At 47.4% G+C, this 12,273-nt stretch overlaps 1 protein-coding gene across 2 annotated transcripts in view; it reads right to left on the bottom strand.

The window, feature by feature from the left end:
- Positions 1–5,129, bottom strand: part of VIPR2 (vasoactive intestinal peptide receptor 2) — a 29,728-nt gene extending 24,599 nt beyond the window's left edge. For both annotated transcript variants that reach the window (XM_066385728.1, XM_066385727.1), the window contains exons 1-2: positions 4,988–5,129; positions 2,285–2,384 (exon numbers count right to left, since the gene is read on the bottom strand). In XM_066385728.1, the coding sequence (XP_066241825.1) occupies positions 2,285–2,384; positions 4,988–5,050 (163 nt within the window). In that variant the 5' untranslated portion in view covers positions 5,051–5,129. The remainder of the gene's footprint in view (positions 1–2,284; positions 2,385–4,987) is intronic.
- Positions 5,130–12,273: the final 7,144 nt, after the last annotated feature.

Consider the following 12,273-nt stretch of genomic DNA (forward strand, 5'->3'; position numbering starts at 1 on the left):
CCTCCAGCAGCATCTATCCGGGAACATCACTGGCACAAGTTAACAGATGGGCCTTCCAGGTCCTCCGTCCGCGGTCTAGTCCACCCTGACCCACTGCAAGGGGCTGTCCTCAAGCAAGGTCATGGCCATGCTCCTTCTGCTCCTGGGACAGTGACGCTTTCTGTTGTGAACAAAACACTCTCGATGGATGTAGGTAAATCAAGAGTATTCCAGGAGCTTCTCCCTGACATGCCAGTTATAAAGAGGAGCAGGCAGAGGTTTACTGTGTTTGTGCTGAGAATTCATCAGCAATAAAACTGACCACTGTGGGCCAGCAATGCCACAGGTAAACTTCTCTTCCCTCCCTGTTTTGGGAGTGTCTGTGTCCAGAGCTGTGGCAGGGCCTGGGGTGAGTCCTGAAGAGGCTGCAGGCATGAGAAGTGCCAGGCCCACGGAAGAGAAGGAAGAACCTATAAACCCTCTTTCGAGGTTGAAAGACACACTCATGTGAAGTTCTTTCAGGGCTGTGCTGGGGGCAAATTAATGCTGTTTGTGGGCAGCCCCAGGCTCCTCAACAGCTTGTCTGTGCAGCAGTGGTGTGTGTGGGGGGAATACTGGGTTACCTACTGAGATGGTTGTGGGACCCAATGCTACCCACCTGCTGCTGGGACGTGTGGGCAGGTAACTCGATTCTAATGGCTTTACTCTGTCTCCTCCCAGTCCTTACTTTTCCTAAATCTCTTAGTTTTCATGGAAGGGAATGGACCCTAGTGGCCGTGATAATTGTTTTATAGGGAGGCCCTTGGTGGCAGGACTCATGTCTCATCTATCCTTGCAGCTGGCCAATGGGTAGCACCTGGCTTTGCCCAGGACAGACACTTGGTCACCATTTGTTGCAGAGCAGAGCTACTTCATCAGCCTTTCTCTGGATACAGTTCAATGGGACTATGAGGGAGATGTGGTCGCCATGACCACATATGTTACAGAACCCCAGCTCTTTATGGCTGGAAGGAAAGGAGGAGCCAGTGGCCTCCCAGTCAGCTCGGGAGTGGACAGGAGGGACACTCAGTCTAGAGCAGTGCTGTCTGTCCAGCGTGGGAGCCGTGTGGCAGGTCCATACTGTGATGCACTAGGTTTCTATGACTTAGCACACAAAACATCTCATCAATGTGTTAGTACTCATTACAAGTTTAAATGATAATGACTCAGATATATTTGGATACTTAGAATGTATTGTTAAAACTAATCTCACATTTTTCTTTTTGCTTGTTTTAATGTGGCTCCCAGAAAATTCAAAGTTACATAGGCGGCTCCCATTCTATGTCTACTGGGCAGCACTGGTCCCCAACAAAGCCCGCATTTACGACTCTGGTCTGAGGTCCTCCAAGTATACCAGACTGTTTTAACACATACTCTTACTTTGATTTTAATTTTTTCCTTGAAGAGGATAAAATAATGACCTAGCACAGAGAAAAAGAAAGCTGATGGGAAAAGGTCTTTGCTACTGTTTGTAATCTGACTGTTACCCCAGAACCTTCTGAGTTTACAAAATGTGAATGTGCTCAGGTTGAGGGCACATTGTCCCAGCATTTCTGCTTTGACCTGAAGGAAATAAAACCAGCAAGTTCACTGTATTCACAATAGGCATGTCTTCAGGAAAACAAAAATCTCATTTTCCTGTTTGTTTTCTGATACATTTCTACTGTTCTTAACTGGACCAAAAATTCTTTTTGGTGTTACTAAGAATTCAAAATGCAAGAAATCAGATAAGTAATCAAGCAAAATGAAGTTGCTTTTGCAAAGAAGAGCAACACTCATAAAATTATTTTAGTGACAGTTGCTATTGTCTCAAACCATGGAAACTGCTCTCTTAAAGATTAAAACTTTCTTCCTAAAGGTTTATACAAAGAACTTTCCCCTCCATATGAGTTTTACCAGAAGTTTAATAAAAAAAAACAAAAACAAAACAGTGGAGGACCTGGCCGGGTATCTCAGCGGATAAAGCGTCATCCTGGCATGCCAGAGGTCGCAGGTTCGACATCCAGTTAGGACACATTTGACAAACAACCAATGAGTGCACAACTGAATGGAACAACAAGTTGATGCTTCTCTTTCCCCCCTCCCTTCTTCTCTCTTAAAAAACAGCAACAATGGAAACAGACCTTTTTTCTTTCTTTCCTTTCTTTTCCTTTTTTTTTTTTTTATGCAGGTGACCTTAACACACCTGTTTGCAGAGCGAGGTGTGAGCTGTCTACTTGCCAGGCTATCCGCCTCTGGGAAGTCTTACTCACTGAGCCAGGCTTACCTTTGTGTGTCTCTGTCTGAGCCCTGAGAAGCTCTGTACACTTCGTCTCTTCCTCCTGTATTTCCAGATGAATGCGGCATTCTGGGTGAATGCTGGTCACCTGGCCAAGGTTTAAAAAACATAGAAATAACTAAAAATCCCACTCTAAGAGGACAGTCAAGCAAAAGTTCTACAAGAAAATTCCAAACCACAGAGTTTTAATTTTAATTAAAAAAATTTTTTTTTAATTTATTGATTTGAGAGAGAGAGAGGAAAGGAGAGAGAGAGGAACCTCGAGCTGTTCCTGTGTGTGCCCTGCCTGAGGGTTGAAATGGCAACAACCTGTGCACTTCAGGATGAAGCACTAACCAACAGTTTTAAACTGCTTTGAAACTAACACTCACTTAAAAGCAATCACCATCTTATTTATTTTTTTAATTTTTAATTTTATTTTTTTTTACAGAGACAGAGAGAGGGATAGACAGGGACAGACAGACAGGAATGGAGAGAGATGAGAAGCATCAAACATTAGTTTTTCATTGTGCGTTGCAACACCGTAGTTGTTCATTGATAGCTTTCTCACATGTGCCTTGACCGCAGGCCTTCAGCAGACTGAGCAACCCCTTGCTGGAGCCAGCGACCTTGGGTCCAAGCTGGTGAGCCTTGCTCAAACCAGATGAGCCCGCACTCAAGCTGGCGACCTTGAGGTCTCGAACCTGGGTCCTTCCGCATCCCAATCTGATGCTCTATCCACTGCGCCACCACCTGGTCAGGCTTATTTTTTTTTTTTTAAGCATCACTGTTTACTTTGTGAAGGAATGTTAAACATACAACTTAATAAATTTTTTTTTTCTGAGCAGGAAAACAAGCTTTCAAATAGAATACATTGCATTTGGCAGCAGTAGACATCTTTAACCTAAATAATCTCTCAATATTTGAGTCCTCCATTTCATAGCCTTTGATTTAATTACAGTAAAAACATGTTTACTTGTAAGACCATCCTTGAGGAGTGCACAGTATCTCCAGACGCCAGAATGCTTCACCTAAAGATGCCTCCACACTCTCTGGTAAGAGCCCCAGTAGGATAATTTTATTCTCAGAGGCTGCAGGTCACAGTCGAAACTCAACTTTAGGATTTGGAATGAAGGAACTTTTCAAGAAGATTAGAAGGGAGGTAGAAAGAAGGAGTGTGGGGACAGTCAAATCACTGCCACTAAAGAGCTATCACGGGAGCTAAAGGTGTGACTTAGATAATGACTATGCCATTATTCACGTGTGCAGAAGACAGACCCACGTGTCTCCATCCTGAAAGATAACATTCTGTTCTGTTTTCACAAAGGAGCAACATTCTCTTTTTTATTACTATCCCCCACCCAAACAAGTACTCACAGTGTTAGCTGGAGCTGGGCCCCTCCCACATCTGAACAAAAGTCTACGTTAACTAAAGAAAATCATACTTGGGCATGTTCTAGTCACCTACATTTGATTATCCTACTACTGATGATACTATTGAAAGAGGTCAGTTATTATTATAACAAGAAATAAAATTTCCTAAGAGAATTAAGAAAAGAAACTTAATGCTGGATACTTTTGCCACATTTATCCTCATTAAAAAAAATACCTGAAACTTGTTTTTCCCCTAGCTCATTACTGGACAGCCACTAACAGCTGAAGCTCCTTGCTTCCAGCAGGCTGCATGTTTCATATATGAACAGTCAATGGTTTAAATGTCAGGATTAAGGAAATTCTACTGACTTAAAAGGAAAGATAAGTTTTTGTTAGGGTACTAATAGTCACTACAATGCCTGACATTCTTGGGATATGCAGAGCAATCCCTTATTCTGGAACAACCAACTAGCTTTTTCAAAGCATTGAAATGGGCAGCAAGGTTCTCCTGTCACAGAATTGGGGGTGGGATGGGGGGAGGAGGAAGGGCCAGGTTTGCCTTCACAGGTAAGCAGGGGTAGCGGGGTCGCGCCCCCTAGAACTCTGAATGCTCTCAGCCAGCACAGCTCCCCCAACTGCTCTGTCCTTGGCCTCACAGCCTTAGAAGGGACGTGAGTCATTGCAGACACGACCCGCTGCGCCACACACCGAACAAGGCGGTTCACACTTGTGTGTGTGTGTGTGTGTGTGTGTGTGTGTGTGTGTGTGTGTGTGTGTATGTGTGGTCTTCAAAGGAAAAGAATTATTGAGATGTAACTGAATGCACTACTTTAACAAACTTCTGCCCAGCGTATCATTCCATTTTACATAATGATTTTAAAAAATCAAAGAATGTTTCCAAAAGGAAAGTTTCCTTGGCCACGTTGGGTCTCGCTCTGAGACTAAAACAAACAAAACCAGTCGCAGGTACCGGAGGCGGAAGGAGACGTCGCTGGAGACAAACCCCAATGACCCTCTGAGACGTGAAGCCGGCGCAGGCGGCCGCGGCACTGTCCACACGCAGGGCCCGGAGGAACGCACCTCGGGAGAGCCAGCGCCTCTTGGAAGCGCGTCGCGGAGACACGGGGTCCCGTTTCCATTAAGTCCAGGAGGGCGGCACGGAGGAGGGCAAACGCAACTTCCCAGCCCGGGTCAGGGGCTCGGATCTTCGCGGCCCTGGGGAGGGTCCCGCGCTCCTGGACTCGCGAGGGGGCTCAGGGACGCGGGGAGCGTCCTCCCTGGGGCAGGAGACAGGGGCTGGGCCGGGGGGGGGGGGCTGGAGGGGTCCCGCGCACTCACCGGTGCAAGCAGCCAGCCACAGCAGGTCAGCAGCGCGGGCGGCAGCAGCGCGGGCGCCCTCATCCCGGCTCCGCGGCTCCGACATGGGGCGCGCAGCTCGCGGCTCCCGGGACCGCACACCAGCCTCCGGGGCCCGCGCGCTCAGCAGCTCCCGCCCCGCGGTCCGAGCGCTTGGTCCCCGCCCGCCCGCCTGTCAGTCTCGCTGCGCCCCGCGCCCGCGCTCGCGCTCCGCCCCGCGGCCCCCGCCCCCGTCCCGCTCTCCCTCCCCTGAGCTCCTCCAACCCCCGCACCACCTACAGCAACCGGAGTAGTAGGTGAAGGATGCGCATAGGTGGGCGAGGGCGCGCAGTGCCTGCCCCACTCCAAGTGGAGAGGTCGGAGGCGAGAGGGCGACTGGGAGTGCCCCCCCCCCCACACACACACACACTGTCTGGGACAGGGTGCCGGGGCTCCAGCCGTGAACCGCGACAGGTGTGCACCTACTTGTGCCTTCCTAGTTAAATAATAATCTAAAAACGGCCAAGAAAGTAGCAAGAAACCCAGTTAGAGTGGGTGGGTGGGCTGCCTTCAAAGCCAGTGGGGCTTTGTGTTGAGGAAACTGAAAATTAAGAAAATTGGATGAGTTTGGTCAGGAGCAGACTGAACATGGTGGCAGGTCTTCAGTCCTGCCGGTGTGAAACTGGCAAGTTCATTCTCTCCCGCAGACCCCCAGCCGCGCAGGTGGAGCTGGGGGGACACACCCTGGCCGTGCCCACCTTCCTCCGGAGGCTCTGGCACCTTTGAATTTCCCGAAGGATTAGTGTAGTTTAAGAGTTGGTTGTTAACCAGCAAGTGGGAAAGCACTAGAAATGAAAAAACATGTAAATTTTGTTGTGGTTTTAATTTATTTTCTGAAGATAATTTCAGACTTACACAAAAGTTAGAATAAGAAGAGTACAAAGAACACTCTTATACCCTTATTTAGATTCAGCTGTTAGTTGACCTTGTTGCTTTATCGTTTGTGTTCTCTGTTGACCACCACCCTTACCTTCCAAATACCTATCAATATCTTTCTGTCATCTTCTCTGTCATCTGTCTATCTACCTGTCTATATGTCTGTCTGTCCGGTGGAGAACAGTGTTTGGGACCAAGATCTGGACTCCTGTTATGCAGCTTGGGACCTGGAAGCTTATTGATTCTGAGTTAGACAAACATTTCCTTTACGTACTATCACACCCTAGACAAGCTTGCGAACTTCTCTAAGCTATCTGTCCATTTGTACATGAGGTAACAATTCCCATCCTCCTACTTCAGAGGGTACTGTAAGATTAATGGTGATTAATTTAACATGAGTGCTTTGGTGATGGTCTGACTGAACATCACTAGGCACAAGGTTCCCTCCACTATAGGAGTTTGTGGTCCTGCATATGGGTACAGGACAGGGAGAGACTAGTGTGACCATAACAAGATACAGGCAATGGGAGAGGAGGAGCTTGTGGAGTGCCCGAAGAATGGTGAAGAGGGAGAGAGCAAGATTGGTGGGGAAGCATCCTTTGGAGGGACCACTGGACAGGAGTCCAATAAACAAGGGAAGTGCTGAGACACCACAGAAATTAGGACATGTGACTGGTCCCAGAGGCCTGAGAACAGAGGATAATCTTGACCTAGCAGAGAGCCAACAGCATTGCACATGAGTCAGCAGTTCACACACCACAGGTCAGTGTGTACACCAGTTCTTGCAAGTCTGGCTGTCCTTGTCTTCCTCAGAAGTCCCACTCATTTTGGGATGGGTGGTGCTTGCATTTTTAAAAAATTGATTTATTCTAGAGAGAGAAGAAGGGAGAGACAGAGAAACATTGATTTGTTGTTCTGCCTAATTATGCATTCATTGGTTGATTCTTATATGTGCCCTGGACCCAAAACCTTGGTGTATCAGGGACAATGCTCTACCCAAGTGAGGTTCCCAGCCATGGCTACATTTATCAGTTAAAGGTTACTCTGCCTCTTCGGGGTAAATGCCCATTCTTCCAGGAGTTTCCTCACTTCCCCTAGCAGGGAGAGCTTGTGTGATCAGGGCTGGGGGAAGAGGGGCTCCTCAGAGGATGCTGATGTGGTCCTGGCCCCCGCTAAGGTGTGGCAGCTCTGTCTGTGCTGTGCTGGGATCCTGAAGAAGTTTGGTCCATGGCCAGGCTCTGATTACAAGCCCCCACCCCCACCCCACCCCAGATCACCAGCTCCTCAGCCTATTCTGACTACACCTACTCTCAACACCTGTATCTCTGTATACCGAGGCACCAGGTGGGGTTGACTGCACAGCACTTGTTTCCTGGCACTCCCACACCTGAAGCTGAGCTCTGAGTGGAGAGAATCACATCTCTAATGGTGGAAGTGAGCAGCGGTCCTGTGCTGTCCTCAAAAACTGAAAGCTCGGGAACCTATGGACACAGTGAGCAGAGAGAAGCCTTGGGGCTCGTGGTGAGAAGACAGGAGGTTGTGTCAGGAAGAAACGCTGGTACTTTGTCCTTCCCAAACATAAGTTTAACATACATGTGACTCTTTGAGGTCCTTCTGGTCCCTCTGCCACATCTAGATGAATAATTCTGGGGACCACGTCTGTCTGGGTGGAGAGGAAGTGCCCACACCCCACGAAACCATTTAAAACTTGCACCTATGAAGAGACTCTCCATCTGCCTATGTGCTTCTGTTAGTGTTTTCTAAGGCTGGATGTTAGATTTCAATTCATACTTCCTCCTCCCCATGGAAAGCCTAGGGTGTTGGAGCGGATGGTTGCCCCCTCATAGCTGTGATGTGGCGGGAAGGGGGGTGCTCAGCAGGTGGTCAAGGGAACACCCCTTGCAGCTTGACACCCTGCCCTGTGCCCTGTGGGTTCCTAGAAGGGAACTTGGAGCATGTCTTCTGTGTGTTCCCAGTTTCCACAGGCACACAACACTCTGCCCCTAGGCACCCCCTACTCTGGGCATGTCCTGTGGCACAGAGCCAATGGCCAGTGTATGCTTGTCCTCTTGACCACGTTGGTTCCCCAGGCTGTGGAATTCTTGGCACATGCTTGGTCTGCTGCTCACAATGATCCTGAAGATAAAACTGAGTGCCAGCGTGCAAAGCTTTCACAGGCATTGTCTGAAGTGTGCAAATATGAAGTGTGGCTGGGACCCTCAGCTGTAGCCCCACTCATTCAAGGGCTGCCTCTCAGGGTGCCTGCAGCTCCCACAAGTTCCCTCCTGTTGGGACCACCTGCCCTGTCCAGACAGTCCTCTTGAGAGAAAGCTTTGCCAGCCCGAGTGGACGCCTGCATGATGAGAATGAACTGTTCCCTCTGCTTCCCCAGCCAGCCCGCTGCAGCTGGGCATTCAGCTCCTCTCCCCACGGCAGTTCAGGCAGCCAGCCAGCTTCGGGTCCACTGCAGGCCTCCCGGGGCGGGAGTCTGAGCCTGTCCTGCCTCCCTAGGGCACAGAGGCCAAGCCCCCCAAACCATGGAGATGCTGCCCTGGTTTAAGGGAGGAGACAGCACAGTGAGCACCCCCACCCCGACCCTCCCCTGCTGGCCCACTCTGAGGCTCCCCAGAGGTGGGTTCTGGGCTGACCCCTGCAGACCCTTGGGATCACTGTCCTTGGCACATGCTCTGTAGGTCAGCTAGCACCTAACTTTGAAATGTGAGGAACTTGGTCAGAACTGTGTTGGCCTTTGGGGAGTAAATGCTGACATAACTGGTCCTCAATGTTGTGTTAGGTGAGCTCAGCGGCGCCTGGCTCAGAGGCCTTCAGAAACTGCAGGCAGGCTTGTTACTCGGAGGACGGAGGTGGTGGGTAAGGTGCATTGGGGAGCCGTGGCTTTGTAAGTATATTTTATTATTACAGCAGTTACGTGTTCACCGTGAAACTGAGTGGAAAGTGGAGTTCTTGCCCCCCTCAACACACAGCTGCCCCTTATTCATATTTTGCATGACTGATTAAAACAGATGAGCCAGTATTATAACTAACTAATGGCCACAGTTTACTATCTGCATAGTTTTGCCTTTTCTACAACTTCCTAGAGGTGGAAACACACAGCAAGTGGCCTTTTCAGATTGGCTTCTGTCACTTAATCATATGCAGTTAAGGTTCCTCCGTGTCTTTTAATGGCCTCGTTTCTTTTTAGTGCTGAGTAACATTTCATTGTCTGGCTTGATCACAGTTTATTTATTCACTGCCTACTGAAGGACATGCTGGTTGCTTCCACATCTCTTACCGGTTATGAAGGAAGCTGCTCTAAATGTTCCTGAGCAGGCTTTGTGTGATGGAAGTTTTAAACTCATTTGGGTAAATGCCGAGGAGTGCAATTGCTGTGTCATATGGTAAGAGTATGCTTTGTTTTGTTACAACACCCCCCCCCCAAAAAAAACCCCTGTGTTTCACAGTGGCTGCACTCTTTGTACTCCCCCAGGCAGTGAGTGGGAGTCCTGTTGCTCCACATCCTCACCAGCATTTGCTGTCTTGTTCTGACCATTCAGATGTGTGTGGTGGGATCTCATTGTTTTAATTTGCATTTCTCTGACAATGTATGGTGAGGAACATCTTGTCATATGTTTGTTCACCATCCATATTTCTTCTTTGGCGAGGTGTCCATTCAGATCCCTTACAAATTTTTAAAAATTGTATTGTTTTTCTTGTTATTGAGTTTTATGAATTTTTTAAAAAGATTTTGTGGCTGTTGATTCTTTGGGAATTTCTACATAAACAATGATGTCACGTGAACAAAATATTGTTTTTTTGTTCCCATTTTGTGTATCTTTTATTTCCTTTTCTTGTCTTGTTGCCTTGGTGAGGACTTCCAGGGTAATATTGGATAGAAGCTGTGAGATGGGACATCTTGCCTTGTTCCTGATCCTAGACAGAAAACATTGTAATTTCTCACCACTAAGTATCTAGTATAAGTACTGTATATTATTCTTGAATATTCTGTTATATATATATATTTTCTTGTTTCATTTCACTTTTTGAAGTTTCTATGAATATTTCTTTAAGCTCAATGACTCTTTTCTCAGCTTGTTGAGTTTAGTGATGAGCCCCTCAAAGACATTCACCCTGTTAATAGTGTTTCCTTCCCTCTAGCATTTACTTTTGATTCCTTCCTAGAATTTCCTGTCTCTGTTTAGGTTACCGACGTGTTCTTTCATTTTGTCCTCTTTTCTCCTTAGAGTCCTTAGCATATTAATCATAATTGCTTTATTATCTGGTCTGTTAATACCCACATCTCTGAAATAGCTGAGTCTGTTTCTGATGCTTGCTATGCCTCTTCAAACTGTGATTTTGTTTTTTAGTATGCCTTGTAATTTTTTGTTGAGAGTTGACATGATATATTGGATAAAAGGAATTGAGGTTAATAGGCCTTTAGCATTAGTTTTTGTGTTTATAGGGCTACAACATTCACTGTAAGGACCTGTCCTGGAGATAAAACTCATGAGTGTGAGGCTCTCCCAGCACTGGGTCCCTATGGAGTTTTTTTTTGTTGTTTTTTTTATTTATTGATTTTTAGAGAGAGGGGAGAGAGAGAGAGAAGGGGGAGGAGCAGGAAGCATCAACTCCCACATGTGCCTTGACCAGGCAAGCCCAAGGTTTCGAACCGGCAACCTCAGTGTTCCAGGTTGACGCTTTATCCCACTGCGCTACCACAGGTCAAGCCCTATGGAGTTTTTAAGTCCCAAATTTGTCCATCATGAGCTTCCATCAGTTCACCAATTACAGCTCAGGATTTCTGACATGACACTAGGAAACAGCTCTCCACCATGAAGAACTACCCTGCCAGATGGTGGGGATGAGGAAGGGAGTGTTGGCAGAGGGAGGGCATCGGGCAGGTATTACCTGTGAGGGTATCATGCATCTGAGAGGCTTGTCCTGCCCCTGTACTCAACATTCTAGGTAGAAATAGCACTAAAGGTCCTGGCTGGTGGCTCAGTGGGATAGAGCATCAGCCTGGTATATGGACATCCCGGATACAATCCCTGGTCAGGGCACAGAAGAGAAGCGCCCATCTGCTTCTCTCCCCCACCCTCTTCCCATTCTTTCTCCCCCTCCCGCAGCTAATGGCTCAATTGGTTTGAATGTGGCCCCGGGCACTAAGGATAGCTTGGTTGGTCTGAGTGCATCTGCCTTAGGTGCTAAAAATGGCTTGGTACTTGAGCATCGGCCCAAGATAGGGTTGCTGGGGGATCTGTGTTGGGGCAGGAATTCCTTCATGCAGGAATCTGCCTCACTATCTCCTTTCCTCTCACCTTAAAAATAAAAAAGAAAAAAAGAGAAATTGCTCTAAATTCTTGCTGGCTGTTGTAGAGAAATACACAAGACTCAGGCATCTAACACACTGAGTGCCATTTGGAAGAGTTTTTAAAGAAAAGCTGGGAAGAGTTGGAGCCCTGGGAGATTTCAGCTCAGCATGGAGAAGGCTGCATCATGTGAAAGTCACCCAGGAGAGAGCCAGGGGCAGGGAAGGGGGAGTCTGGCTGGGGATTGCCTGCACCCTGTGCTTACCTGGAGATAAGAGCAGCCTCGGGGTCACCAGTGAGCAGCAGGCAGCTGCTCTGGAGCAATAGCTGCTCTGGAGCAGTAGCTGCTCCATCTCGGGATCATTTATGTCTAGAGATGAGAAGAGTGCAGGCCAGGACTGCAGAGCGTGGGGTAGGGAGCCTTACAGAGCGAGGAGCCTGGAGAGGTTTGCTCTTTGCGGGAAAGAAGGCACAGCCTGCATGGGCCCCACGGGCTGCAGGCCATGTGGAGCGAGTGGGGCAGATGTGACCAGCATTCAGGAAGTCACATGCTCTCCAAGCTGGAAGGGCTGGGAGACCTGGGAATGCAGACTCTGAGGATAGATTTGTCAACCTCAGAATGTTGTTGCGACTGTACTCTGAATTGAGTTTGATTATGTGATAGTCAGTTTTGTACACTAAACTGCAGAAAGTTCTAATCTGGTCTTTTACAATTTTCTTCTGTTTATCTATAATTTCTTTAAGTTTATAATCAATTATGTTATAAACAAAAATAAGAGTTATTTTTCAAGTGCTTAATGGAATAATGTATACTTATAGAAATGCATAGTCTTGGGTTTAACTTTTTCCTGTATTTTCTACTTATATTTAGTTTAACAAATATTTATACATTTGTTACTACATCTACCAAACAGATAGTAGGAGATATAAATAACCTCTCCCTCCCTTAGGGATTAGTAGACAGTGTTAACACACACACACACACACACACACACACACACACTTTTCATTGAGAAGATGGACAAGTTTAGGCCCTATTTTTATGCT

This window comes from Saccopteryx leptura, chromosome 5, assembly GCF_036850995.1.
Source record: "Saccopteryx leptura isolate mSacLep1 chromosome 5, mSacLep1_pri_phased_curated, whole genome shotgun sequence".
Lineage (NCBI taxonomy): Eukaryota > Metazoa > Chordata > Mammalia > Chiroptera > Emballonuridae > Saccopteryx > Saccopteryx leptura.